The 27,123-nt window shown below is 45.2% G+C and overlaps 1 protein-coding gene across 5 annotated transcripts in view; it reads right to left on the bottom strand.

The window, feature by feature from the left end:
* The window catches only part of fgf13a (fibroblast growth factor 13a), an 87,501-nt gene that overhangs the window by 40,652 nt on the left and 19,726 nt on the right, over positions 1-27,123 (bottom strand). For 4 of the 5 annotated variants that reach the window (XM_056600799.1, XM_056600800.1, XM_056600797.1 and 1 more), the window contains one exon: positions 5,901-6,071. In XM_056600799.1, the coding sequence (XP_056456774.1) occupies positions 5,901-6,071 (171 nt within the window). The remainder of the gene's footprint in view (positions 1-5,900; positions 6,072-27,123) is intronic. The other variant, XM_056600801.1, reaches the window with a different exon arrangement.

Genomic DNA, 27,123 nt, shown 5'->3' on the forward strand with positions numbered 1-27,123 from the left:
GGAAGCAAATCAATAGGCTAATGGCGCTAACAATAATGAGGCTAACAACAACAGCAGCAGCATTCATATAAAAATTAAATAATTATATACGAGTTTCCTTGTCTTGGATAAACCATTAGCCCATAAAGCCATGAGGGGGAACAGTGTGTGTGTGTGTGTGTGTGTGTGTGTGTGTGTGTGTGTGTGTGTGTGTGTGTGTGTGTGTGTGTGTGTGTGTGTGTGTGTGTGTGTGTGTGTGTGTGTGTGTGTGTGTGTGTGTGTGTGTGTGTGTGTGTGTGTGTGTGTCTAAAAACAGTGTGTTAATTACCACAACTTGGGATAGAAGGTATGATGTTGTCAACTACCCAATGGCTTGCCAAGGATTTCACAAACACACACAAACCGACACATACACACACATCCTGTCCATCCTTGTACAGGGGAGGCTCCTGGGACCCCAGGTAATTCATTCTGTGTCAGCGTGTGTATCAAAGGTCTGCTACGTGTGACACAACTGAAGGGCTGGGACCAATAATTTGATTTGTTTGGAATGGCTTTTCGGATACATGCCATGCATGAGAAGGTAAGGGGTTAGCCATCCACCTCAATAACGCCTGCAGGGAGCCTAAGAACATTGAGGTTGGAACCTCAGCACCTATTTGGCAGACAGTTCACCTCCTATCCACCATACTTTCCCGCCCCTCCTATTTGCTATCCAATTCCTTTCCCGTTATATGTCCCCAAAAGTTTTCTCTTTTCCCAACACCTCCTCGCCCGTTTTAAAACTTTGTTAGGAGGATGACCGCCGACTCAACTTAACGTGGGCCTTTCAGCGTATCAGAAGGGTTTGACACAAATACGTGCCTTGACTACAGGGTACTTTTACTCATTTAGTGGAGGCTTTGATCCAGAGAGACTTACGAGGGAGGCGGTAAGGCTGTAATAATATAATAAGCCCGTCTGGTCTTCCACCTACCCGCGTTCTCCCACACGGCGCCCCTCCGCTGCACACTGCGCCGGCTTCCGGTGGCTGCTCAGATACCAGTCGAGTCACGGTGAATGGTTCAGCCCCATCCTAGATCCAGGACAGGGTCCAGACCCTCTACCCGACCTGTCCACTTCGCCATGCGTCGATCAAGAGGCTTGCTACTCCATCACTATTAGGAGGACCGAATGAACAACATCCTGATTGGTTGTGGTCCTGGCTCTACCATGGAGGAACGAGCTCCCAACTGGTATCAAGACAGCAGAAACCCTTCACATCATCCGTCGGACACATCTTTTAAGACTGCACTTGAAGGACTTTCCTTCTTTGATGATTTATTTTGCACTGGCATGATTTTTCTAAATTCTGGTCTTGTGTCGTCATGGTTGAATGCACTTATAAGTGTAAGTCTCTAAGCATCAGTGGAACAAATGTAATGTATTCTTGTAATGAAAGGGTGTCTATGTGTGTATGACAGACAGATAGAGAGAGGAGTAGGGTGTGGGATGTATGTGTGTGATGCCATGCTTACATGGAGAGCAGATAAATACAAAGCAAACAAGCACACAATCAGTGGTTGAGATGACAGGTGTGCACCTTGAGTATGTGTGAGAGTTGCGATTACATCACACTTAAACAAACACACAGACACACAAAAACACGCACACAGGATACTCTATTTCTGTTACCCCCTCTCTCTTCTCTTTCCAAATGCGTTGATGTTGTCTGTATCTCATTACTGCTTCATAAAGAGAGTAAATAAAAGCATTTCCATGGGAGCAGGACAATAATATCTTTGTTGTATGATACTCCAGTTATTATACATGCCTAAATGCCTTGGGGGTTTGATTCAATGTTGACAATTCTGTCCAGTCCCATTCATTCATTTATGGATGTTTTGTAATGCAGCACAAAGTATGTAAAGGTAATGTTTAGCTCGCCTGGAGTCAGGGAAAAATATAAATTCTACACAACGTTAGAATTGTGCAATGCAAGCATACACACACAGACACACACACACACACACACACACACACACACACACACACACACACACACACACACACAGACACAGACACAGACACACACACACACACACACACACACACACACACACACACACACACACACACACACACACACACACACAGGAAGAGAGGAAGGAAGAAGATAGGAAGGGTCAGAAAGACAGAGAATCACAGAGGAAGAGTGCCAGTGTTTGATTGGTGTGTTAAATCACAGCCATACGTTCACACAAGGTGTGAGGATATATATTATGAACTCTGTTTAGGTGTCCACAGTGTGCCAGTCTGTGTGCATGTGTTCGTGCATGCAGTTTATTTCTTGTGATCCAAATAGAAATAATGTTAGGTCTACAATGTAGAACTGAATTGTACATGGTTTAAACAACCAATATAGCCTCCACAAAGTGTAGTGAAGTGAATGCACAGCGCGAACGAGATAAAGATCATTAATGGACTAGTGTGGTCTGACTTTGGATATCATTGATTGGGTGAAAGAGGCTCACAATTACTGGATGCAAGTATCAAGAGATGCTCGAAATCTGCATATTTGACGTTTATTTGAAGAATGCACCTCTAAAATCAGGTGTCGTTTTGACCCTTTTGGTCGTCCGCATGCCTGCCTGAGTGAATCATGAGTTTAAGTTAGGCCCATCTCTTTGCAGAAGTGTCCGACTTATGAAGCCTCTCATCTCGGAGCAGCTGCAGCAGACAGATGAAAAAGGGGCGGGGCTACCGGAGAGGCAAACATTAGCGATGCGGTGGGGGAACACTGACAGCGGTAGCGTCAGTGAATAGGTGCATAACAAGCAAAAACCTAAGCCCCTCCCTCCTTCGGGGAGCAAGAGAAGAGGAAAAAAGCCGCCTTTGCTTTGATCCCTGTAGCTCATCGGGAAGAAGCGCAGCTGAGCTGTAAAACCGACTCCGGGGGGGAGAGGGGTGAGGGACGTCCAATGCATGGGCTGATGGTGCCGTGTGCTGTCGTGCGTGTTCCCCGGGAGCAGGCCGAGGGGATTTCTGCCGCCTGCTCCCAGACACCTTCAGGTGTCGGCCGGCCGGTCCGTGTAATCCCCTCGGAGGTTCAGCGCCGGGCTTACAGGGCGGAGGGACGGGCCGGGCCTTCACGTTCCGGATGAAAGCACAACATTATAGTTTGATCACGGTGTCGTCCATCACAAGCAGCGATGGGAACAGTGTTTAGGACTAGTGAGATCACAGAATGGTAGTCGTCTGGCGATCAGTGCTGCGGTTGAATCGGCGTGGTGGTTTAAGTTGAATCGTCGTGTCGTCCTAGTCTTGTTTTTGCCAGATCTGTGCAGTGATTCACCGATATGCCCCGCAGATGTAACTGTATCACAGTGTAATCACTGTGCTGTTATCGCTGATTCTTTGCCTGCAGGACCTCGACACTGAACAATGACGTCAAACAGAAACGTAGTGATCTGTGTGTACGTTCTGCAGATGTAATTGCCGCACGGTGTAATCACTGTGTCATTATCGTCCAGCCATGCCTGCAGGGCCGCGACATTAAAAGATGACATCACTGTTTACTGGTAACAGAACACCGACATCCTAAAATCGTCAGAAATGCATTGCCTTGTCATTTTCTACAGCATCCTATACTGTCCTCATCCTATAGTCTATATGCATCCCATCCTTATTGAAATCTTTCCAAATAGATTCATCAAAGCCCTGGAATTGGTTCGGAATTTTTATTTTGGCAAACTCTCTGCACAGTTTGACACACACACACACACACACACACACACACACACACACACACACACACACACACACACACACACACACACAGTCACACACGTTCACACCAGACACATCATGCAGCGACAGTAATGCTGTCCTCCTGAGTCATCCTGCCTTCCTTTGTGAATTCAGTCACGTCCACCCGGCACCCCAGACAAACAGAATAAGACATTCACACAACTCCTCGTAGAACCCCTTTCATCTGTCCATCTGTCTGATTCATTGTGTCTGTCTGTTTGTCTTACCATCCCTTTATTTACTCTTTTGACAGTCCCTCACTTGTCCTGCTGTTCGTTTCTCTCTCTTCATCTCTCTTGACAGTCATAGAAAACATGATATGACAAAGGAAAGACATACGAGGGATGATGCGGCCTACTGAATTTCTGACGTCTGAAAACAAAGGAAGTTGTTCTTTTTGTGTCACTGACAAATATGGGGGTCGCAGAGTTTGGCACACAGAAAGTTTAGAAGACAACATTGCAGTATTGCTAAGAGGGACTCTGCTGTACAGCACTGTATGCCCTTTCCATACAGAAACCAATGACATTTATTTACATGCTGCCGCAATGACCAGAGGAGGGAGTGTAGCTGGAGACAGATAAGGAGAAGGTCAATGAGCCTCGATAATGGACTAGGGGTAGTTAGGAACGAATGGAAGGAATGGAGATGGGGGGAAGAAAGAAAGAAAGAAAGAAAGAAAGAAAGAAAGAAAGAAGGAAAGAAGGAAAGAAGGAAAGAAGGAAAGAAGGAAAGAAAGAAAGAAAGAAAGAAAGAAAGAAAGAAAGAAAGAAAGAAAGAAAGAAAGAAAGAAAGAAAGAAAGAAGGAAAGAAGGAAAGAAGGAAAGAAAGAAAGAAAGAAAGAAAGAAAGAAAGAAAGAAAGAAAGAAAGAAAGAAAGAAGGAAAGAAGGCTGAGGTCGTTTCTGGTAGCTGGACTAATTATCACTAGCAGATTGAGAGACTCGCAGGGTGGAGTTTCTAATTGGAGCCTGGCTAACTGGGATGGATCGAAGACAGTGGAAGGAAGGCAACGAGCCTAGCTGCTCAGCCAGGGAGCACAGCGAGGCCGGCGGCCACCTCCCTCTGCCATTGCTCTCCCACTTGCACTTCCTTTGTCCATGTGTTTGTTTGTTTGTTTGTCGTGTCTGGAGTGTGTGCCTCAGGCTGGCAGCAGCCAAGCCAGGGGTCTGGGAGGGGGAGAGGCTGGCCCAGAGAAGGAAGCCACACACAGACCCACGCACAGGAAGAGTGAGAAAGAGAAAGAGTGAGAGTGAGAGTGGGGGAAAGGGAGAGGGAAAGGGAGAGGGAAAGGGAGAGGGAGGTGTGTGGAGAGAGAGAGAGAGAGAGAGAGAGAGAGAGAGAGAGAGAGAGAGAGAGAGAGAGAGAGAGAGAGAGAGAGAGAGAGAAGAGAGAGAGAGAGAAAGAGAGAGAGAGAGAGAGAGAGGATGAGAGAAAAAGACAGAGAGAGAGAGAGAGAGACAGAGACAGAGAGAGAGAGAGAGAGAGAGAGAGAGAGAGAGAGAGAGAGAGAGAGGTATTGAGACTGAGAGGGAGAGAAACAAGCAAGGAGGGGGAGCAGCGAGTTATGACAAGAGAGAGAGAGAGAGAGAGAGAGAGAGAGAGAGAGAGAGAGAGAGAAGAGAGAGAGAGAAAGAGAGAGAGAGGATGAGAGAAAAAGACAGAGAGAGAGAGAGAGAGAGAGAGAGAGAGAGAGAGAGAGAGAGAGAGAGAGAGAGAGAGAGAGAGACAGGGGATGAGAGACAAAGAGAGAGAGAGAGAGAGAGAGAGAGAGAGAGAGAGAGAGAGAGAGAGAGAGAGAGAGAGAGGATGAGAGACAAAGAGAGAGAGAGAGAGAGAGAGAGAGAGAGAGAGAGAGGATGAGAGACAAAGAGAGAGAGGATGAGAGACAAAGAGAGAGAGAGAGAGAGAGAGAGAGAGAGAGAGAGAGAGAGAGAGAGAGAGAGAGAGAGAGAGAGAGAGAGGTAGAGAGGTATTGAGACTGAGAGGGAGAGAAACAAGCAAGGAGGGGGAGCAGCGAGTTATGACAACAATAACAACAACCCCAAAAAAGAATGGAACAAAACAAATAAACAACCCAAAGCAAAGTCAGCGAGGAGGAGGGAAAGGGGGGTGTGGGGTGTAAAGCACAAACCTTCGGGCTCTGAGCTCTCTTTGTGGATGGCTTGCTTCAGCGGGCAGCAGAAGATTTCGTGACACTTAGCACGAAACGGAGAGCCCTTACTCCTTATGTCCGCCGAGGAGTGGATGGAGTCCTGGCGTAACATAATGTACTCCTGTGTACCTGGGACAGCGTCATCCTGGACTGGGCAGCGCCACAACAGAACCAACGAAGGGGGGGTTAGACAGCTCACCACACAGAGGAATGGCATCAAAACACAACAACAACAACAACAACAACGGCAACATAGTGGGGATAATTGTGAGAGGTAGGTAGAAATACAGGCAAATGAAAATAGGACTTCAAACATTAGCAAACCGACACTAGATTACATTAAATATACGATAGATATAATCGGATGAGAGATAGAGAGAGGGACAGAGAAAGAGAAAACGAGCAGTGAACGAAAGAGAGAAAGAGAGAACGAGAGAACGAATAAAGGAACAAAGGTGCAAACAAACAAACTAAAGAAAGAAATAAAGAAATGAGGAAAGAGAGAGAGAGACTGGAGGCACTGAGAGAAAAGAGTGAGGGCAAGACAGAGAACATCAATCTTAGCTCTAAAACTTAAACCACGTTAACAACGTTGGGAGCATTCAATCATATTTTATCACCAGCAAAGGAAACGTGATAAAATTAATAAACATATCAACGATAAGTACGCATAGGTAGGAGAGGGTGAAAGGGGTGGAGACGTCGCAGTGGGGGGGGGGGGGGGGGGGGGGGGTCCAGAGGTTAAGAGTAGAAAGGCAAGCATGCATCGGTTCCATACCCCCATCCCCCCCCCCCCCCCACCCCCACCCCGGCCATGAGAACAAGCTTGAGGCACCTTTCCAAGACCCAGCCCCCCGCCCCCCTCCACCCCCCCCCCCTCTGCCTCACCATGCATTAAATCAGTAGGCAAGCTGATGCAAAGACATGCAAAGCCCCCCCAACCCTCACCACCCCCCACACACACACACATTACCTGAACCAACCCCCTTCCCTGAGGTAGGTAAGAGAAACGAGATATGTGCTTACATGCACACATGCATTAATGATGCTTCGTAAGAATGTGTGTATTTGAAGGAATGGTATGGAGATCCAGTTGAGGTATACCACTCCCATAATAAGCGTTCCCGCTGTTGTGTGTCTTTGTCCTGCTTGGGTTTAATCATCGACCCCCGTTTCCTATGTGCAGAAGGATTATCGATTATGGGTTATCTACCCTTTACACCGACGCTACATGGCATCTCCTCCTCATCAGTGCTTTGCCGTCGACCTCGCTGCCACATTGCTCCCTGATGAAAACAGCACGAGTAGACACAACCTTTAACAGCCTGCCTCGAGAACCACGATATTCACAAGACGGGAGCGAGATATCAGTTGTGCCGGAAACAATGGAAGGTTTTCTTCAAGTGGAAAAACGCTAGCATTCACAAGGGGTGAATTATCAATGGAGCTGCACTTCTTTCAGCAGGCGAAGGACTCATGTGTTTTTGAAAAAAAACAAAAAACGTTTGAGTTTCACCTCCCACACTGCCTTCCAGTTATCCCTGCCAAGCATGTTGCCAGAAAATGAACACATTCACCTTCACGTGAACCAGCTCAAGCAGCGAGCTCCCACGGAGAGCGTACAGGTTTCAAACACGCCGCAAAAAAACGACCTACACACAACTAAAAAACACATTCACGGTGCACAAAAGGCCCTGGAACACCAACAGTAACACTCCCTCTCCTCCATCACGCAGACACGAGTCCACAGAGCTGAAGACACAAATGGACCTGAATATTCATACACCCATGGGTCCAATTACTATTGCATACAAGTGGGCGGATACAGCCGACCACCCGGCTTAAATACAACAGAAGGCTGAATTAGAAGCCTTTCTGCATAATGTGCAAACTTAAGCAGCCTCCCATGCGGAAATAGCAAAAGGATTAACCGTGAACGCCAAAGGGTACTGCAGCGGCAATTACGAACTAACTCGCGCTGTAACTTTGACGGCAATCAAGGCTGGGAAGATATAAACATTTAACAGGCGGTTATTCTAACGAAAATAATGATATCACGTACATTAGGTAGCATACGCAAAAATTACAAAAACACTTAACGTCCAAGGTGGCTAGGTGGTTGAGTGGTGATTAAATACGAAGTACCCCCCGGAAGCCCCAGCACCAGGGGGATCGGGAAAGAGTCTCTGGTTGCCAGAACCAACGCAGACCCCCGGAGTGGGGGGGGGGGGGGGAAGAGAGAGAGAGAGAGAGAGAGAGAGAGAGAGAGAGAGAGAGAGAGAGAGAGAGAGAGAGAGAGAGAGAGAGAGAATAGACTGGTGGATAGATATCGCAGATATATAAAGAGCCAGACAGAGCCAGATAGACAGACCTAGAGAGACAGACAGAAACCCGGCTGGATGGATACGGCAGACAGCCCCCCCCCACTCACACACATAGACAGACAGAAAGATGGACAGAGACAGATAGCGACAGATAGAGAAGGAACTCTGGAGTAAAAAATTCTGATTCCAGCAAGCTGTCGTTATTAATGAGCCTGCTAACCACCGGCTCATCAGAGGCAATAAAGTTGAGCAAGGGCCCCGGGGCCGAGAGGACAAATGGAGGAGGAGGCCAGCCCATCTTTTACTACCTGTCTCCCTTCTCTTCCTCTCCTCCTCCTCCTCCTTGGCTCTGATGAAGAGCTAGCACTAGAGGGGGGACGGGGGCGTGATCGATGGCCCGACCAGTCGCTGGGACAGGACCGGCTTTGGGGTCCTGTACTGCCAACGAACTGTCCCTGGGCCTTGTCACAGGCCGTGATCTACAGGCTCCAACACCGCCCCCCCCCCCCCCCCCCCCCCCCCCCCTCCCCGCTGTCAACCAATCACAGGTCAGAGGGCGGGACGGGGCACAGCTATAGGTCGCCCCTGGGTTGAGTGGTGCATGCTGGGAACTACGTGTGTCTGTTTGTATGTGTCGTTAGCTTGCCTGTCGACAAGGCCCCCCGGATAAGTGCGCACAGCGGAGGACGCGGATGTGCTCTGAACAACAAGGACAACGAAGGATGCGACCGCGTGTTCGTGACGCTTGTCATACACGGGGCCAGCGGCCTTAGTGCGTTCAACACCGTCACAAACACCACACTGACCTCCTGTCTTCCACTGGGGTGAGGGGTTCAAGGCCCCCCGCGTGACAGACAATCAACCAGCCCAGTGTCAGTCCCGCAGTAAAAAAGGGGATTCTTTGTGTCTTTATAGATAACTACAGCGGGGCGATAACAGCAGATTGGGGTCGCCGAGGGGGTGTGATTTACACGGGCACCGCTGGCTGCAATCTGCACAATTTACTGAAGCCAGGCGTTGTATCCGGCAGGAGCGACGCGCCAACTCATTCATCACGAGTCGCTGGGAAGGAAACGAGATAAAAGCACGGCTGGCTAAATAAGGAGACGAATTAAGCACAGAAAACAGGTCTGTCGCCTCGGGTCTGCCGTTCTAAAATAAAGGGTACCATTGTCCTGGATGTTGGCTGGATTTAGACCATTGCTTTAATGCGAGGCTGCTGGTGGAGTATGGCTCTGGCTACAAAAGGAAGAGTTTGGAGTCACCTTGAAGGCACCTTGGACGCAGGAGGCAGGGATGAGGCTTTCTTTGAAGTTTGGAAATTAGCTCACAGATTTTTTTGGGGGATTTTCTTTCCGCCTCTCCTCTCGGTGTTAGTCACTAGTTCGCATAGTCTTTGGCGGACTGGCTTTCATCGTCCGTCCGTCTCGCTCGCTCTCTCCCTCCCTCCCTCCCTCCCTCCCTCCCTCTTCCTCTCCCTCTCTCTCCTCAACCTCACCCATTCTCTCTCTCTCACCTTTTCTAAACCGTAGCCTTCAGGTGTCAAACGATACTGCATTGGTTTGGACACACTTAGCCCCATGGTTGAGACATTATGTGTCACAAGGTGCTCAAAAGGGAATTTTCCGCTTTGAGAAAGTACCAAACTGAGAATCATGTGTTCTCAACTCATACACACATGAAGAGCAACATAAATAGATACGCTCTCTGTCATGTCTCATTTTATACTGGAATATTTTAATATTCTATGAAAATTTAATTTTATTTGTCCACATTCTTTCTGAAAGATGTTACAGGTCGGCTAAAAAAGCTAAACTGAACTTGTCTCAAACAACACAAGCTAAGCTAAGACAAGCTATAATGTTACCGTTAACAACCATTGATCAACTACACACACACACACACACACACACACACACACACACACACACACACACACACACACACACACACACACACACACACACACACACACACACACACACACACACACACACACACACACACACACACACAAAAACACACACACACACACACACACACACACACACACACACACACTGATGCCCTGCTTCGACCCTAAGAATCCCGATTCAGGAGAACTACAACAGGGGGATCTACTGTTATCCGTTACCCCCACAGATACACACACAGCACCAAATGTGTTATAAAGGTGGAAAGAACAAAGACGATGATGAAAGTGTTACTATGATTCACAGACGTCGGGCTGTGACCACATGGCCAAGGTATTGATCCAATATCCAGTAGTCACCCTACTCTGGTACCATTCACCTCCCTCTCCGACAGCCGCCGTGGTCTGAAGCATTCCACTGGAGTAGTCTGTGTGTGTTTGTGTGTGTCTGTGTCTGTGTGCGTTTGCAAACCTGTGTGTGTGGGCCTGAGCTCGTGCATGTGCGTTTCTATGTAATAGAGCGATGGGTCACAAGGTGTCAGTGAGGTGCATTAGACACAAGGAAAACGGCAAGAAATAATGTGGGCCCTTATATGTGGCCGGGAGGTGAAATAAGGGGCCGCGGTGGTTTTATGCATAGAGCCCAGGGCCAAATATCCTGCAGCTACTTCAAAATGCATTAGCAACCACGTTCCGCTTCCAATGGTGCTGCTGAGCAAATAGCAGTTTGGGTCTGAGAGCAGATCCCTTCAGCTGCAGTGAAATTCTGACAAGGTAATAAAGATTTATTCTAATGTAATCTTGTGGCTGCAGGAAGCAGGGGTTTGAGTCTGTATTTATGAGTAGGAGGACAACATAGGATAAACACAATGGATTTAAAACTAATTGTAATAATGATGAAATGTGTCATACTTTTGGATGAAATTGGTGTCCATCCAAGGGGTGACATGTTGCCGAGGCATGTATCACTGGTTCGACTGAAATATGTGTGAAGGGATTTTTTGTATTTTAAAATATATGACCAGCATTAAAACCTGACCGGTGACCACTGGAGTACTGGTATTGAATATGGATCTGCTAACCGGCTGAAGTCTCATTAGGAACCGCCTGGTTCTCTCCAGCGACGTCTAGAATAGATCAATGGTCAAATTCAATTGAGTGTTCTTTCGCCCCACAAACAAGCAAGGTTTTGGAGTTACGACACAACATGAAAAAATTCGGGTAATGATGATCAAAAGATGAGAATCTTTAGTTTGTGTCAATCTCACTTAAAATATGCTTGAAAAAGTTTGTCGTGAGTGATTGTTTCATGAATTGCCTAATACAGCAGCCGGATTCAAATAGGCCAGAGGATAAAGAACTATTAATGGAGAGAGAAAAAAAGGATGATTATGCAACCCCCTACAAATTTAGCTGAAGGGTTAATGTAGCAATATAAAAAGATGCACTAATACATACCAACTAACACACACACACACACACACACACACACACACACACACACACACACACACACACACACACACACACACACACACACACACACACACACACACACACACACACACACACACACACCTATATACACAAGAACAACTATGAATCACAAAGCTGTTTACTCATAGATCTACGATAAAAAAAAAAACTCATTTTATTTTAAACCTCATCATGATTTTATTTCCACTAAAAGTCCTTTGCATAAGTAAACATAGTGAAGTGGGCCAAACAATAGTTGTGTTGAATGACTCCCAAAGCGCTTTTGTTTTGTAGGAGTGGGCGGAGAAGAGACGAGAGTCAACATTAAACATTAAAAATTCCTCTTGTCTCCTCCTTCAAATTAAAATTCCTCTCCCACTGCATTTCAGGGACTTACGTCCCTGAAATGTGTAAAGACGGAAATTCTTCTAAGCAACAGAATAAACACACAGAGACACGAGGCAAGTTACTACCAGTGTTGTATCCAAGTTTAGGAAATATAAAAGGATCAAGAACACGTTATAATGTTATGTTGGACTACCGCTCCGTAAAGCACTGTGACTCAATAAAACCAGGCAGTATGTGTTTACTCTAGCCGAGAATAAGTTATTAAAAGTCCAATGAAGGTTGCCAAGGTCACCGTCTGTCACGTGAATGTCAGAACACAATCAAATAAGGGGACACGTTGGACCATTAACAATGACCTGCTTTCAACAAATACAAATAGAAAACATAATCTGTCCGATTTCTGCTCGCATGGTGCACTTCATGATTGAATTTCTGACCAAAGTGAGTCATCATTGATTCTGCATTTCATCAGATTAAGTGATTGTGTTCCTCTATAAATATATATTGTATCTTCAACTGGCCAGCGTCCCTGCTCAGCATAAACCAGCCATCACTGAGGTAAAAGAGGTTTGAGTCTCTCTCTGGGAGTGGACTGCAGATGACAGATCTATAAAAGCTTTAAGACTAATCGATTCATGGTACTTTAAAGCAGTCGATACCATAGATTAGGGGTCATGGAGGAGGGATACTGTTTGGAAACCCCAAATCGGTCAACTTAGCTGCTACCACAATGTTCCAGTGAAAATACTAGGTATATGCAGGAGCCATCGCATTGGCGTCCAAAAGTGAACCAGAATATAATGATTTACAGAGGGGATTTCCCTTGATGGATGACTCGTGGATGGGCACGATTTATTGCTTTGTAGTTCAGATATTTGGAATCAATGGAGCGAAAAGCCGCAGTAGACAAGGGACATAGGGCAGGTTGACCTTTTTCACCAATTCATGGAGCTCTTTCAGCTGGCATGGGTTAATTGGCTTTCTTTTAGAGTGAGCTAGTTGACGGACAGGGTTCCAAAACATTCCAGGGTCAAGGTGTAATAATGCTAAGGATGGCATTCCCTGACATTAAACAGGTGTGTAAGGCCCATACGGCGTGTTTAACCAATGATTTGACCAGTGAAGCCAGCCGTACCACTCTACAATTACAATTAGGGGCACTTTTATCCAAAGCGACTTACATCGGTTAATACACACATTGACACACCGACAGCAGAGTCAACCATGCAAGGCGACAGCCAGCTCGTCAGGAGCAGTTAGGGTTAAGTGTCTTGCTCAGGGACACATCAACTCAGCTAGGAGGAGCTGGGGATCGAACTAGCAACCTTTCGGTTAACTGCTCTACCTCCTGAGCTAAGCCGACCCCACTCTAAGAGTGGTCTCAACCGTAATAGCATCAGCCTGAAACTTAGTAGAGACCGTCTCAGGCAGAGGCTTACGATGTATTCCAGGTTGCATATGTATTTATGTGTGGAAAACCATATCAGATCAAACTGAATGGATTTGGAAGGAAAAAATGAATGCACGTGTGAGGTAATCCATCACCTAACAGTCGTGCTGCGTGGCTTCATCGTACAACCGGAGATAAAACGAAATAACATGAATACTCTTGGCATTCAATTATCAGCAAGTCACGACAACCTCCTCCACAAAAACCACCACCACCCCCCCCCTTCTTCGTGTGCCTCACACAGGAGAGCTTTAAATACTGTTCCCTACTGTAGGCTGCTGTCTTGTGTTTGGCAGAGGACGATTGCTCAGCACTACTTACCAGAATTTAAACATCTAAAATATTGTTTTGTTTTTGTTTTTTGTCAGGGACATGAGGCATGTGTGAACGGTGTTGATAAGAAACATCACTATCATCTTTACCTGTTCTTTGTCACCGTTTTTAGACCATCCATTCTCTAGGTTTTTTAGGCGATTGTCTGAGTAAAGAAGTGTTGAAAAGCTAGCTCATCTTATTGATGATGAAACCACAACACAGCATCAGTGTGGATTGCAGGTTTGGAGTATTGCTGAAACACTTTGTAAACTGTACAAGTATCTTGCGTGTCATGGTGGATCGGTCTCTAGTTAAAAAAATGATAAACAGCCACTGAACCCCAACAATGTTTGAACTTCAACAGACCATCGCAAATGAACGAGGTTTGCATAGTCTGTTAAACAATTTACATGTAAATGGGAAAATTTCAACTCTTGAATGTGTGTTACACCACCACCAAGAAATACTTGCTTTGAGAGTCAAACTTTTCAACACACTCCAACAAATGAGAGAGTCCTCAGGTGTCCCCATTAAGGATGACAGTGTGTGTAAATACATACAACACACGGACACAAAATGCTGTCTGGCCTCAGAGGGCTGGATCAAGGACAGTGACGCTGTCAGTTGGCCATCATCGTACGGTGCAGATATCTCAGAAAACATCGCCCTCACTCCATGATAAGCCTGGAGACACAATCAAGCTTTGATATTTAAAGTCGTAAGATTTAAGATGTAGTGTGTATAACTGAGCAGAAAGGAAAACAATATTCGAAAGAAAAATGTTATGTGTATTAAAGTGTATACTCACATGAATTTAAGAAGCGTTGAGTTTTCGTAGCTTCACCTATATCAATCTCACCGCTAAATGCCAGTAAATCCTACACACTACACATTTAACATCTCAAGGCTGACAGCAGACATGCTCAAATCTGGATGAACAAGGCATTTACTTTATTTTGCTTCAAAAGGAAGAAAGGTAGGATGCTGTCTTGGGTTTGGCAGAGGACTTAACACAGCGACATTTACCACAATATAAACTTCATTAATATTGCATGGATCCTTTTTTTGTCAGGCTGTGTGAATGGGGTGGAAAATAAATATCACCATCATCATCAACAGTTTTTTCGTTCTTAGCACATCCATTCTCAAGGTGTTTGACCTGATTGGCTGACTAAAGAAGGAGCACAGTGATGAAAGATACAACATTGAATTGTTGGTGAAACCAAAACAGACCATCGATGTGATCACTGGTTTGGGATATTGCCGAAACAATATCCTAATATGTAAGCTACTTTAGTCACTTTACGTTTGGGATCATCATTTAATTTAAAAGGCCTATTAAGATTTCTTATCAATCGTTAATTGTGTAGGTTTAATAAATTAAAAGGATTTCATGAGAATTAAGCAACAACATTTTATGCATCTTTCAATATTTCACCAGAGCACAGATTGCTATTTTAATTATCTAAAAAATCCTTTCATCTCGATCCAAGGTTTTGAGTCTTCTTGGCAGAGTGGCTTGGAGGGGTGATTGGATTTGGCTTCCCTGAGCACACTCCAAATTGGCATTCATTCCAATCCACACACACTGTCATTATTATACACACCCAGGTGCCTCCACGCATTCTGGAAGAAGCAAAGAAAGGAGTAGATGATTGATTAAAAGGATGGTTGATTAAAACCATCCAAACCAGGACTGCTAGCAGTCATGAAAGGTATCCACAGCCCACGCACCGTCGACCCAACGACCGCCCTTCTCAAGTGATTCATGGAGGCGTGTCATTACTCCTAGATGCAACTGGGGTGGGTCCTTGTGTTACAGCACAGGGTCTTTATTTGCTCCCGTTTGTGTGTCGTTTGATCAAAATTATTTTTCTTGAAACTTTCACTGTGCAGAGAAATCTCTCCAGACGAGCATATATCAGAAAGTAAAAATTGCTGAACATTTTACCATGACCACGAATCATAGCGCCCCTTATGGGGGAATTGGTCCCTGCATAACAGAATACCAATGTGGATGACACAGCTGAACATTTTTGAGCAATCAGGGAATGAGCTATAGGCAGAACAAATCCCGAATATTAACAATAATCTCTGAACCATACAATAAGAACAGGCACAGATTCCCTGTCAATCCCTCATAATAAACGAACAGCGTCACAGCTTCGTGTCTATATTTAGGCTTAACCCACTGCCATACGAAAGGATGAAATCCAAATGCACCATCAAATTGCAATTGACCTAAGGGTAGAGACTGTCTTTGGCCTGGATTCAGGATTACATAATGGACTCAAACTAAGGCATTTCATACAGCAGGGTGGAGGGGGGATTTAGGGCCCGCTAATGCCACCGTTATCTGACTCATCAAGGATATAGGATCAGCATTGGACACTGGGAGAAAGTTCATGCATGCACATTCATGGCCTGTTGTTGTTGTGATTGGGAGCAGTGCGAGTCCGCCGCACAGGAGTTTGTTGTGCTCAGAGATGTGAAACACAGTGGGATGATTTGGGAAAAAGGAGCAGGAAAAGAGTGTTGGTTCTTGTATTTTTTGGCCTTCAGACGAGCTAGACTAGACTACAAATGTGCAAATTCAACATCCAAAGGCATTGAGGATGCATGGAGTCCCTCTGAATCTGGGTGACAGGTCTAACTTTGTAAACACTTTTATCTCAATATAGAGTTTTCTATTAGAGTTACCTTTGGTAATGTTTTTATTGGATATGCACCAATGCATTTTAAATGCTACAAACATTTATCAAGGTCATACACCTGACATTTTTCATACACCTACACATCTTTGTTGTGTGTTTGGGGGGGAATGTGTGGTATTTCTTAGATTGATCATTTATTTACAGTGTTTTGGTATTTATTGAGATCTTTCCTGCTTACCGAGAGCTTGGCAGCGATTAAGACAAAATGCAGTCGTCTTCCAGTTGCAAGCAGCTGTCGTTTGCCAGTCTTACTCATACGGTCCACTGGTCACAGCCAGCTGTTAGACAATTATGCACACATGAAACGGACAACAGCAGCAGTGGCCAGATGAGCTCACACACGCACTGAGAAGATTAGGAGTGTATCTTACATTTGGCCGGCTTAGCTCGGTTTGAAGGCACGTATGAACACATAAACACGGACAGACATGCATTGCTTATGCAAAATCACACTAAAATGGGGTGAGCACAATAATAAAGGCAATAATAATGAGTAATAACAATAATTCATGGACGGTTTTCTAGTTGGAGGTCTATAAAGAGAGCTATCACGGGTGTTCGAGTATTTTGTCAATACAATACTCTGCCCGGCGGAAAACGATACAAGCCGTGTGAAACACAGACACGTGTCTCCAATTCAGCACACGATCCATGTCATCCAGTACCTTCACATTTTGGAAAAGCCAGCGGGGCCAGGGTGACCGCGGGGCCAAGGGAAGGATCAATGACACTATTCACATGTTGTATAAAACCACATCTGTTCCCACTGCCCGGTTTACCTTCAGCCCCAGTCACTGCAAAAGGCTGTTCCACGCAACATGTGCGTTGTAACAAAAATCCAGACCGATATGAGCACAGACCCCCTTCAGACAGACGGGGAGCGTCTGAGAGGGTGCATAGCCATCTAGAGAACGTCCACGTTTGTTTGCAGAGTCATTACAGGTTTCACGTCATATGCCTGAATGACGTTGAAGAGTACAACACGCACTGCGTCGCCGGAGTGGATTCATTTAGCTTTCACTGCAGATGATGCTGTACAGCTTCTGATGTTGGGACTACAAAGGTAAAATAGTCATTAGGGCTGGGTAAAAAAAAAATATTTAATCGATTTTGGATCGATTTCATTTACATTTTGCAATAGGCCTATCGATTCATAGGGCATGAGATCGATATATATATTTATTTTTACTATTATTATTATTTTTGCACTTTAATAAACAATGCCTTCTTGCAATTTGCAGTGATGGAATGTTGTAGTTCAAGTACACTTTCACTTGCTTTCTAATTTCAAAATTGCACTTTTGAGACTTGAGACAGTTTTGTTTACAGCTCAAGTTTAGTTTAAACTGTCCTATTTACAAGTTTGCACTTAAAACCTGTTGTTCAAGATGAAGAGAAAAAATAAAGCACATTTTCATTATTTAAGAGCAGATTGAATCTAATCTAATAGAATCGAAACATGATTAATCGATTCAGAACCTTATGAATCGAAATCGAATCGGTTTAGGTAATTGGCCACGATACCCAGCCCTAGTAGTTATGCAATGCAATTCCAGGGTCGTCCACCGAAAAGGTTGCACGTGCAAACGCGACACGAGCTTTCAGGTGAAAATAATGCACATTGGAAATTAAATGCTAGTCTGAGAGCCAGGTACCAGGGGTTTGCTGTCATACCAATATGAAAACATGACAGGGGAGCATGTGGTTAATAAATTAGTCCCAGCTGAATACAAGCTGCTGTGTGTTGCTGTCTGTTCCTCCTCAGGGTTCCTACTCTATTAGCGTATCATTGTCCAGGCCATTGTCCGTCACCTTTCTGTGCTTATGGAGAGACTCATTTAACGGTCACTGTCACCCTGATCTCCATTGAACGAGTAGCATGCAAGGCAAACTCATTTTCTTTCAAATCCATGACAACTGGGAACCAAATTCAGCGACATCTAGTGTAGTATTAGTGACGGATATTTCTACAGAATGTTTACTGACATTTCATACAAGTGTCTCCTCAAAAGGCGTTGCAGACTGGCTTATCTACTTTCATGGATAATTGTGCACCTTTGACACCTACCGAATATGTAGAATGTTTTGCAGCGAAACTTCGCAATTTTCCATGACATTTCCATGGCTTATGAGGACATTTGATCCACTTGGACATTTTCAATACGTTAACCAAGCCTGCTGCAAATTGCTAACCGGGAGGACAGTATATGAAACTGTGTGCTTTGAGTAACAATGAATTATTCCAGGGACCTTTTGAGCATCAACTTCAGTGGGATGAACTCAGTTTTAATCAACCCAGGGAGGTGGGTTAAATTTCCTTTTTGAGTTTTAGCTTTTCCTCAGACCTTTAACAAAAAAGTCTCCACTATGGCGATTGATGTAATAGCAACTGAAGCTACCACCACAGCAAAGTGGCTTTGAAAGTCAAGAGTAACAGGCCCATCCTAGAGCAGCATTCAAGAACAGCCCATCCACTGATGCCTTCAATCATTACTCCAAATAGCTGAGGAGTGATGTATTGGCTTCACTTATCTGGACTACTGTTGCAAGCTGCAAGTGCTTCACACACACACACACACACACACACACACACACACACACACACACACACACACACACACACACACACACACACACACACACACACACACACACACACACATACACACACACACGCACACACCATAATTGGACACCCTCTTTGAACGTTATCCTAGGGACCGAAAAATAAGAATTAAATCCAAGTTAGAAGTACATCTGAATGACCTTTTTGGATTGAGTTCCCCACTACTAATTAAAATATTTAGAGCTGTCTTTGTTTCTCTTTAGTTTACTAGAGTACTTGGTTAGGGAGTGTCTTGGGGACGGTCAATGCAGCTGCCATGGGGGTATCAAACATGTGTGCTCTGGGTTTGGCAAACCACCAGGACAAGCTGTAATCGCTGCATTCGTATCTCAAAGGAGATCTGTTGTTGTTCTGACATTTATGTTCAGAAGAGGCTGTGCTGGTGGGCGTTTTGGTGTATAACAGCTGTACTCCACTTGCCTGATTTGATCTCACTAGTTGAGCTTAAGCCCCTGCTAATGTTTCATTTGTGTATGAGCTTTGTGAGAGGAGTACCGTGCAAAAATAGTGCTTTTGGTCTATTCATTTTTATGTATGGATGCACACTCTCATTGATATCCAGTCCATGCATGCATCAATTAATGCAAACACGAAAATGTCGAGAGGTTTTGCATGTTTATAATTGCTGTTGTTGAGACAGAATGGAGTCAAAGTGTTTGTGTATGCCTCTATTTGTCCACGTCATGGTTTCCGCTGTGTGACGGACCACCTTTCCCCCTGTGCTATCCTGATGAATATATTCACTTGATTATATTAACTTAGCTTAATTTCATTAACCTGATTTAAACAATGAATAATGTCGGGATATTTTGCGTTGTGTTGATCATTTCACGCTATTCCGATCCATAGACCTGTCCCACGTCGGCAAACTTGATGCATGGGGTTGATTCCAAGGTCAATAAGTTGGTAGGGCAAAACAAATCACAGCTGTCCGCCTAGGAAATGGAACTAGCCGATAAACACATGAGGAGCCATCCATGGGAGGCGAACACACTATGCTTATAGACATTCATCAACTATATCGGAGAGGAAGGACAGGAGGAAACAGACCATGCACACCTATACGTCCTCTATCGCCTCAGTATTCTACAGCCCCGTTCTGTCACAAAGCTGTGTGTGTGTGTGTGTGTGTGTGTGTGTGTGTGTGTGTGTGTGTGTGTGTGTGTGTGTGTGTGTGTGTGTGTGTGTGTGCAATTAGAGGCCATCGGTGTAGTTAGTCCTACATTAAGAAGATGATCATGAAGGTGGAGGAGACACAGTTAATATCATTCAACTTGAGAATAACTTAATTATGTAGATATTCTGGCCTCCCTTAAAACTGATACTATTAATATTGCCAAATATTTTGTTGTTGTATTTTGTGCTGTGACGGAGAGAGAAACAGTGTGAGAGAGAGAGAGAGAGAGAGAGAGAGAGAGAGAGAGAGAGAGAAGAGATTGAAAGAGAGTCAAACCAGAGACAGATTTAGAGAGCAAGGGGACTGGGGTGAGGATTAAGTTAAATTCCAAGGCGTTAATAATGCAACCAGGCCATCCAGACATGTAGCTGTATATCTTATATGAATGTCTTAGAAAAGCATAGGAGGCTGATCCAATAGCCACTTCTACACAGAGTCCCAGAGAGAGAGAGAGAGAGAGAGAGAGAGAGAGAGAGAGAGAGAGAGAGAGAGAGAGAGAGAGAGAGAGAGAGAGAGAGAGAGAGAGAGAGAGAAAAGATGGCTGGCTGTAAGAAAGAGAGGTTTTATTTCTTAACCTTAAGGCCCTCTCCTTGATAAAAATGGGGAGCAGCGGGGAATTGAACAGGCTTCATCCTGCTTTCACAAGCGAAGCACTTTAAGGATTTCAGATGCCACGCGCTGCCAACCGTCGACTTTCAGCCAGGCCACGTGGCTTTTATGAGAACTGCACTTAGTCATGATTTTAAAAAGGGCAAAGGTACACATCGGTTTGACATTTGGTTATTGTCATTGGGTCAATATGGTTGGCTCTACTGATGCGCATTGATCAGGACCGGGGGCTTTGATTGTATATATTTATATATTATATATTTATAGCTATGGATATAGAACTCTCTAGCAGAACAATTGGACAGGCTGACGTTTGGATTGCATAGGGAGCATATTAAGTGTTTTGCATCAAAGTGTTGTGTCTGGGCCAGACACCACAAAGGGCAAGGGGTGCAGTTGGGTCTCATTACAAGATACAAGATATTGTTTTGAGATTGCTTCGAGATATTCGACAGAAGAAACAAAATTCTCACCAAATGAACAAAGATTTGCCCGATGAAAGACCAGAATCAATGCCGAGGCGCGTGATTGCTTGTGCATGTGTGTCTGCGTGCCGTAAGTGTGTCCTTATGAGCTGATGCTGTGCGAGCGTGAGAGAGCCCAGCTCAGCTCAGCTCAAGGGCTAGGTTTACTATGAGCTGCTGACAGAGGATCTGATCAGAAGGATTACAATTACACAGGAACTGCTTATTGCCCCCCCCCCACCCACCCCACCCCAAGTGCAACGTATACTGGCAAGCCCCCTAGCACACCATCAAATACCAGTTGGAACCGCACACCGCTACTATATATATCATGTGTGCTACTGTGGTAGCGGTTGTGGTGGTGTTGTATTGCGTTGTTGTGTAAACTATTCTTGCCTATACTGACATACCGGTAGAAGGTTAAGCACGTTGTTGAGCGCATTGCTTGAGTCTGGCTAGGTTGGTTAAGAAGAACAGCAGGCATCAACAGCTAAAAGCTACTACATTTGATTGTAGAAGTTGTTTTCAAAAGTTTCAACTAAATAGCCTTACAGGACAGATAGAATTGAAATGGTTTCATCAGTGTATAAAGAGACATTCTTACTACACAGGTTGATATACCAATATCAAATTGATATCACCCAGACTCAGGGGCATGGATGAACGGACGGATGGAGGGATGGATGGACGGATGCAGCTCAATTAAGATGAAATAAGACAGCTGATAGTAACCATGACAACAGTAACACAACGTGCTACAGGGATCTCGGAGGCACGCAGGCGAGACGATCCCAAAGGGTGTGGGAGCTATCGGTGCTCTCTAATGGAGAACAAGTATCTCTGCTTCACCAGCAATTTGTGGATTAGGCAGTGATTGGGGCTGGGGCCAACAGATCGGCATCTGAGAGACAGCCATCTCCAACGGCCGGTTTCCCGGGTCGGGTGAATCTAGCTAAACTAGCATGGGAGAATCACTCAAGCCGGTTGCATGGCGTCTTTGCATCAAACCTTTTTGCATTCTTTGGGGGCAATATCGTCTCGTTGGAAGGGTGGGCGAAAGGTTGTTGGGGTGTTTGACTCCCAGCCAGAAGTCCCTGGGTTTGAATCCCTAATGATCGCAGCTTGTTGGTGTCCTTAAGCAAGATGCCTGACCCCTTTTCTACCTAATGAAATGTATCCAACATCTAATAAACACTTTGGATTAAGGTCTGTGAATTGACCAAATGGGGAATACTATTCATTATTTGGGGAGCTCATCAAACATATAAAAAAATGAATGATCTGAAAGATAAAAGCATATAAAACCACAGAGTCCACCACCCTTGCACTTTAGATGGAAAGACAGAAGCCTGGGCACCAAAATGGACTGCAATGACATTATACTGTTCCATATAGCCATTATGCTGAGACTAATGTTCTCTGAACTCCACTTCATGGGTCAGATCTCTAATAGTTGTGGCCTTTTTAAAACCCACCGCCAGACTGCAGACACTTAAAGCTTAATATCTACCCTTATTCAAATGTTACGGGGCACAAGTGATTCAAACAGCATTCATTCCCATGTGTATTGTTGTGTTTGCTGGGACACAGCCCTAGAGTCTATTTCAATTGCTATGAAGATATATCAACAGTAAACTTAGCCAAGTACCACCTGGCAGCCTTGGCAGGTGGTACTTGGCTAAGGACACTTTCTTCTTCAAGGTGGTCTTGGCAAAAGTCTTAAGAAAAAGGTAAAAAATACATTTATTAATTTGAACGGAAGAACTATAAAAAAATATAGTTTTCCTTTCCTGAACCTATTTTCATTTGCTCTGTTTGTCTTGAATGTTCAAACATGTTTTAAACTATTTATGTAGTTGCTACAGTGTTATATAAAGGGAACCATTCAGTAGGCTATTTGAAATTCGTTAAGGATTTATAGGTTGTATCCATAATGCACAATTGAACAAATCTTGAGATGGTTGCGGGAGAACACTTTTTAACTTTTCCAATGTGCTATTCAAATTCCCAAAAATGCTCTCTTGAATTACTTATAAAAAACACTTTAACAGCAAAGGTGCCCACGGGCAATAACGTGGCATGGATCCATTCATTTGTCTTGGGTGGTGGACTGTAACCCTCCCCCGGAGAGCTACACAACCTTAGACAAATACACCATGTCATGTATGTTTTTGAGGATCACAACCTCTACCTAAACGCTGATCCACAAGAGTGAGGATGAACTCTCTATGCAGAACGGATCGCCGATTACGATATTACAACCCATTCACACCGCGGGACGGGCGAACGCGAGGCAGCGCCAGGATCAGACGTAATGCACTCAGCTGCATTGGCGGTTGTCCTTCCCATGACCTGAAGCACGAAAAAACACTCTATTAGAGGTGTAGGCCGTGAAGAACCGCTGGTCCCCTTGCAGGTCTCGGTGTCTCCTGGGGGGGGGGGGGGGGGTCTGTCTGCGGGGGAGGTGCCACGGAGGTTGACCTCATGCAGCGATCTGAAAGGTCGTTGGGGTCGTTCAACCATGGTGGGCTCGCACGATGTAGCTTGCTGCGGTAACCGTTGTGTGTGTGTGATTACAGGACACACTTCGAAGCATGCCAAATGCACAAGGATAGAATGTAAAGTCTGGAAAGTGATAGTGTGTATGCCCCCGAGAATGAGCTCAACCGTGCCACAGAGTTGCCCAGAAGGGGGTCTTGTTTACCTTATGGCCTTTGACTTTGTGCTGCCATCTGAAGGGGCACGGTGTGTATGTTAGAGGAGCCGTCATTCAGGGTTAGCATCACTTCATTAGGGAGGAGAGAGGGAGACAGGTGGCTGAGGGATGGACGGAGAGAGGCAGGGATGGAGTGTGGAGTGTTTAGAGGACGACAGAGAGAAACACATCGGAGACCCATGGCACAATGGAGCTGATATTTATTATTTATTTTACTGTTTGTGTTTTTTTTTGTGCAGAAACAATAATAGGTATGTATCGTGCTAACAGGAAGTGATCACATTATAGATTAGTCATCCACAATTGATTGAAGAAAAGAACAGTCACGTTTCTTTGCGAACGAACCCGCATCAATAAAAAACTAAACATAGCAGAATGAGTGACATCCTGTCACATGATAAAAACCCTGCAAAGCTATTTCCCTGGCCGTACCCCAGGCTGCTCTGGTTCCCCACTCATATCACATGACCCCCTCCAGGCTACGAAGACACGCACACACGCACACACACACAGAAAACCTAAACCAAAAACAAAACCACTAAACAATGATGAGCCCTACCCAGCGAGCCATCGCCACCTCTTAAACATCAACCCTACCCCATCACCCCCCCCCCCCCCCCCCCCCCTGCATGCCTTCCACCTTCCACCTTCCACCCAATGTGACCCCACCCCCCGGTCCCCCTTCATAAAATGGCTGTAATGGATCTCCTGTCATCCAAACTGTGGACCCGACTCCTTCAAGGCTCGTCCTTCCCTTGGATGGCACGTGAATAATTCGGACTGCCGTGCCAGCTAACTGACTGCAAACATTTGAACAGTTGAAACACTTGAATTAAAACATTGAAAAATGTATAAAAGAGAGGCCGGTATTTGAGACTGATTACATGTCAATGAAATGATATGGGCAGGCATAATTATATAGTTCATAAGGGTTTTTACATTTTTTGGCAGATTCAGCGGTAAAGAAGATCATGTATAGTCAGTCAAGGTACTGACTGCCTGAATAAAGTGTATGGTTCAGGTCGACACTCATTGCTTTAAACAGAGCTCTTACCGTCAGCTCTTTTCATTGCTTTTTAACTGCAGGGACCACCTTTACCGGAATGCCATAAACATTGCATGACATTCCTCAGTTAAACTAATTCGCCCTAAACTCACAGTCTAGCTCTAAAAGTAAACATAACTAAACGGCCTGAGGTATGGTCTCAAAATACATCAATCTCTCAAATCAGTTTTTCACTCGAGGAAAAGGGGGGCAGAGACAATATTGAAATCTCCCCAGTGATATTAAAAAATGTACACAAATAGCTTTGATTCCATCACCTACTTCCAATTTAGATCCTGCTGAATATTTCATGAAAAAAAGTGAGTTTCAGGGGTGGGAACGAACTCAACAACACATCCATCTATTTCTGTTCCAGTCTGCCAACAGAGATGCACGAGAACAAGTATGCAAACCACAGATCCAACATGCACTCTGTCTTCCCATGGAATAACACTTGGTATATTTCTACGACGGTCTTTATGACATAGCAGAAATCAGTAAGGACTGTCATTACGAGACATATTTTCGGCATCCAGCGTGTTTTTGAGAGAGCCACATTACAGCTGGTGCTCTAGCCTACATTGTGACCTAGATGGGGCAGAAAGGGGGCAGCTGGGAGACTTAAACACCTCTCTGTGTTGGCTGTCTGCTGTGTGCCTACTGTGACACACTTCAGGCTGCCCCTTACCAGTGTTGGTGGGAGAGAGAGAGAGAAAGAGGGGGCGAGAGAGAGAGAGAGAGAGAGAGAGAGAGAGAGAGAGAGAGAGAGAAAGAGGGAGAGAGAGAGAGAGAAAAAGAGAGAGAGAGGGTGAGTGAGAGCGAGAGTGAGAGAGAGAGAGAGAGAGAGAGAGAGGAGATGTAGACAGAAAGCAATTGGGTAGAGAAAGAGAGAGAGAGAGAGGGTGAGTGAGAGAAAGAGAGAGAGAGAAAAGCTAAAGAGAAAATGGGAGAAAAGTGTGAGAGGAACAGAGAAGAGAGAATGAAGGAGAGAGAAAGTGAGAGGGGGGAGACAGTGTGAGAGAAATAGAGTGACAGAGGGTGTGAGGGGGAAACAGAATGAAAGAGAGAAAGGAGAGAGAGGAAGAAGAGAGAGGGAGATTGAGAGAGTGACATTGTAAAATAAAGAGTGGGTGAGAGAGAGAAGACAGAAAGAGTAAGAAGGACAGAGAGGGAGACAGAGAGAAATAGAGTAAGAGTGGGGATTGAGAAAGAGAGAAAGAGAGTGAGAGAAAGAGAGATAAATATTGAGAAAGAGAAAGAGAAAGTGAGACAGAGAGGGACAGAGAGAATTAATCCTACCCCCCCCCCCCCCCCCCCCTGCCAGCCACATACCAGGATCCTCACCAGTGACACTGGGCATGCTCATTAAGGTCACTGGTCCTACACAAGAGGTTAGTGATCTGGCATCACCCTGCAGCATCCATCCAGACCCCTGATAGGTGGGCCTCCGGTACATCTACTAATTGACTCTTTAAGTCATTTAGCACATGCTTTTATCCACAGCAACCTACAGTGCACTTGCTTTTAGAAACATGTCATTAAGCAGCAAGTAGGGGCTCTGCATCTTGCTCAGGGATGCCTTATGCCTACCATTATATTTCAGACAGTGGGCAACAACCTTTCAGATGCTAGTCACCTTACCTGCAAGACTTCCCAAACCTCAGTGTAAAGGTAAGATATAAGGTCGACTGTTGAGAATACCACTGTAGAGACATTTCTCCCCCTGATCCAGACCAGCGGAATATATATTTCCTGCAGGTTATGAGGGGGCACCAGCATTGAGCCTAGATGGGCCGGCCTGATCACATCTAATCTGGGCCGGGCTGTTCTGGGTCTGGCTGTTGATTGTCGGCTCTGCCAGTCTGTACCCGGAGGGGCCTGTTATTTTGGGAGCTCAGCCGAGGAGCGATGACAACATCTCCTGCCTTCCCCTAAGCCGCTTACATCCGACGGCGAGCATTCCCAGCGCAGCACGGGATCTTTTCACGCCTTCATCGTGTCACGTCAGACCACGCACGCACGTGCA

The sequence above is a fragment of the Gadus chalcogrammus genome, chromosome 10 (genome assembly GCF_026213295.1).
Source record: "Gadus chalcogrammus isolate NIFS_2021 chromosome 10, NIFS_Gcha_1.0, whole genome shotgun sequence".
NCBI classification, from domain to species: domain Eukaryota; kingdom Metazoa; phylum Chordata; class Actinopteri; order Gadiformes; family Gadidae; genus Gadus; species Gadus chalcogrammus.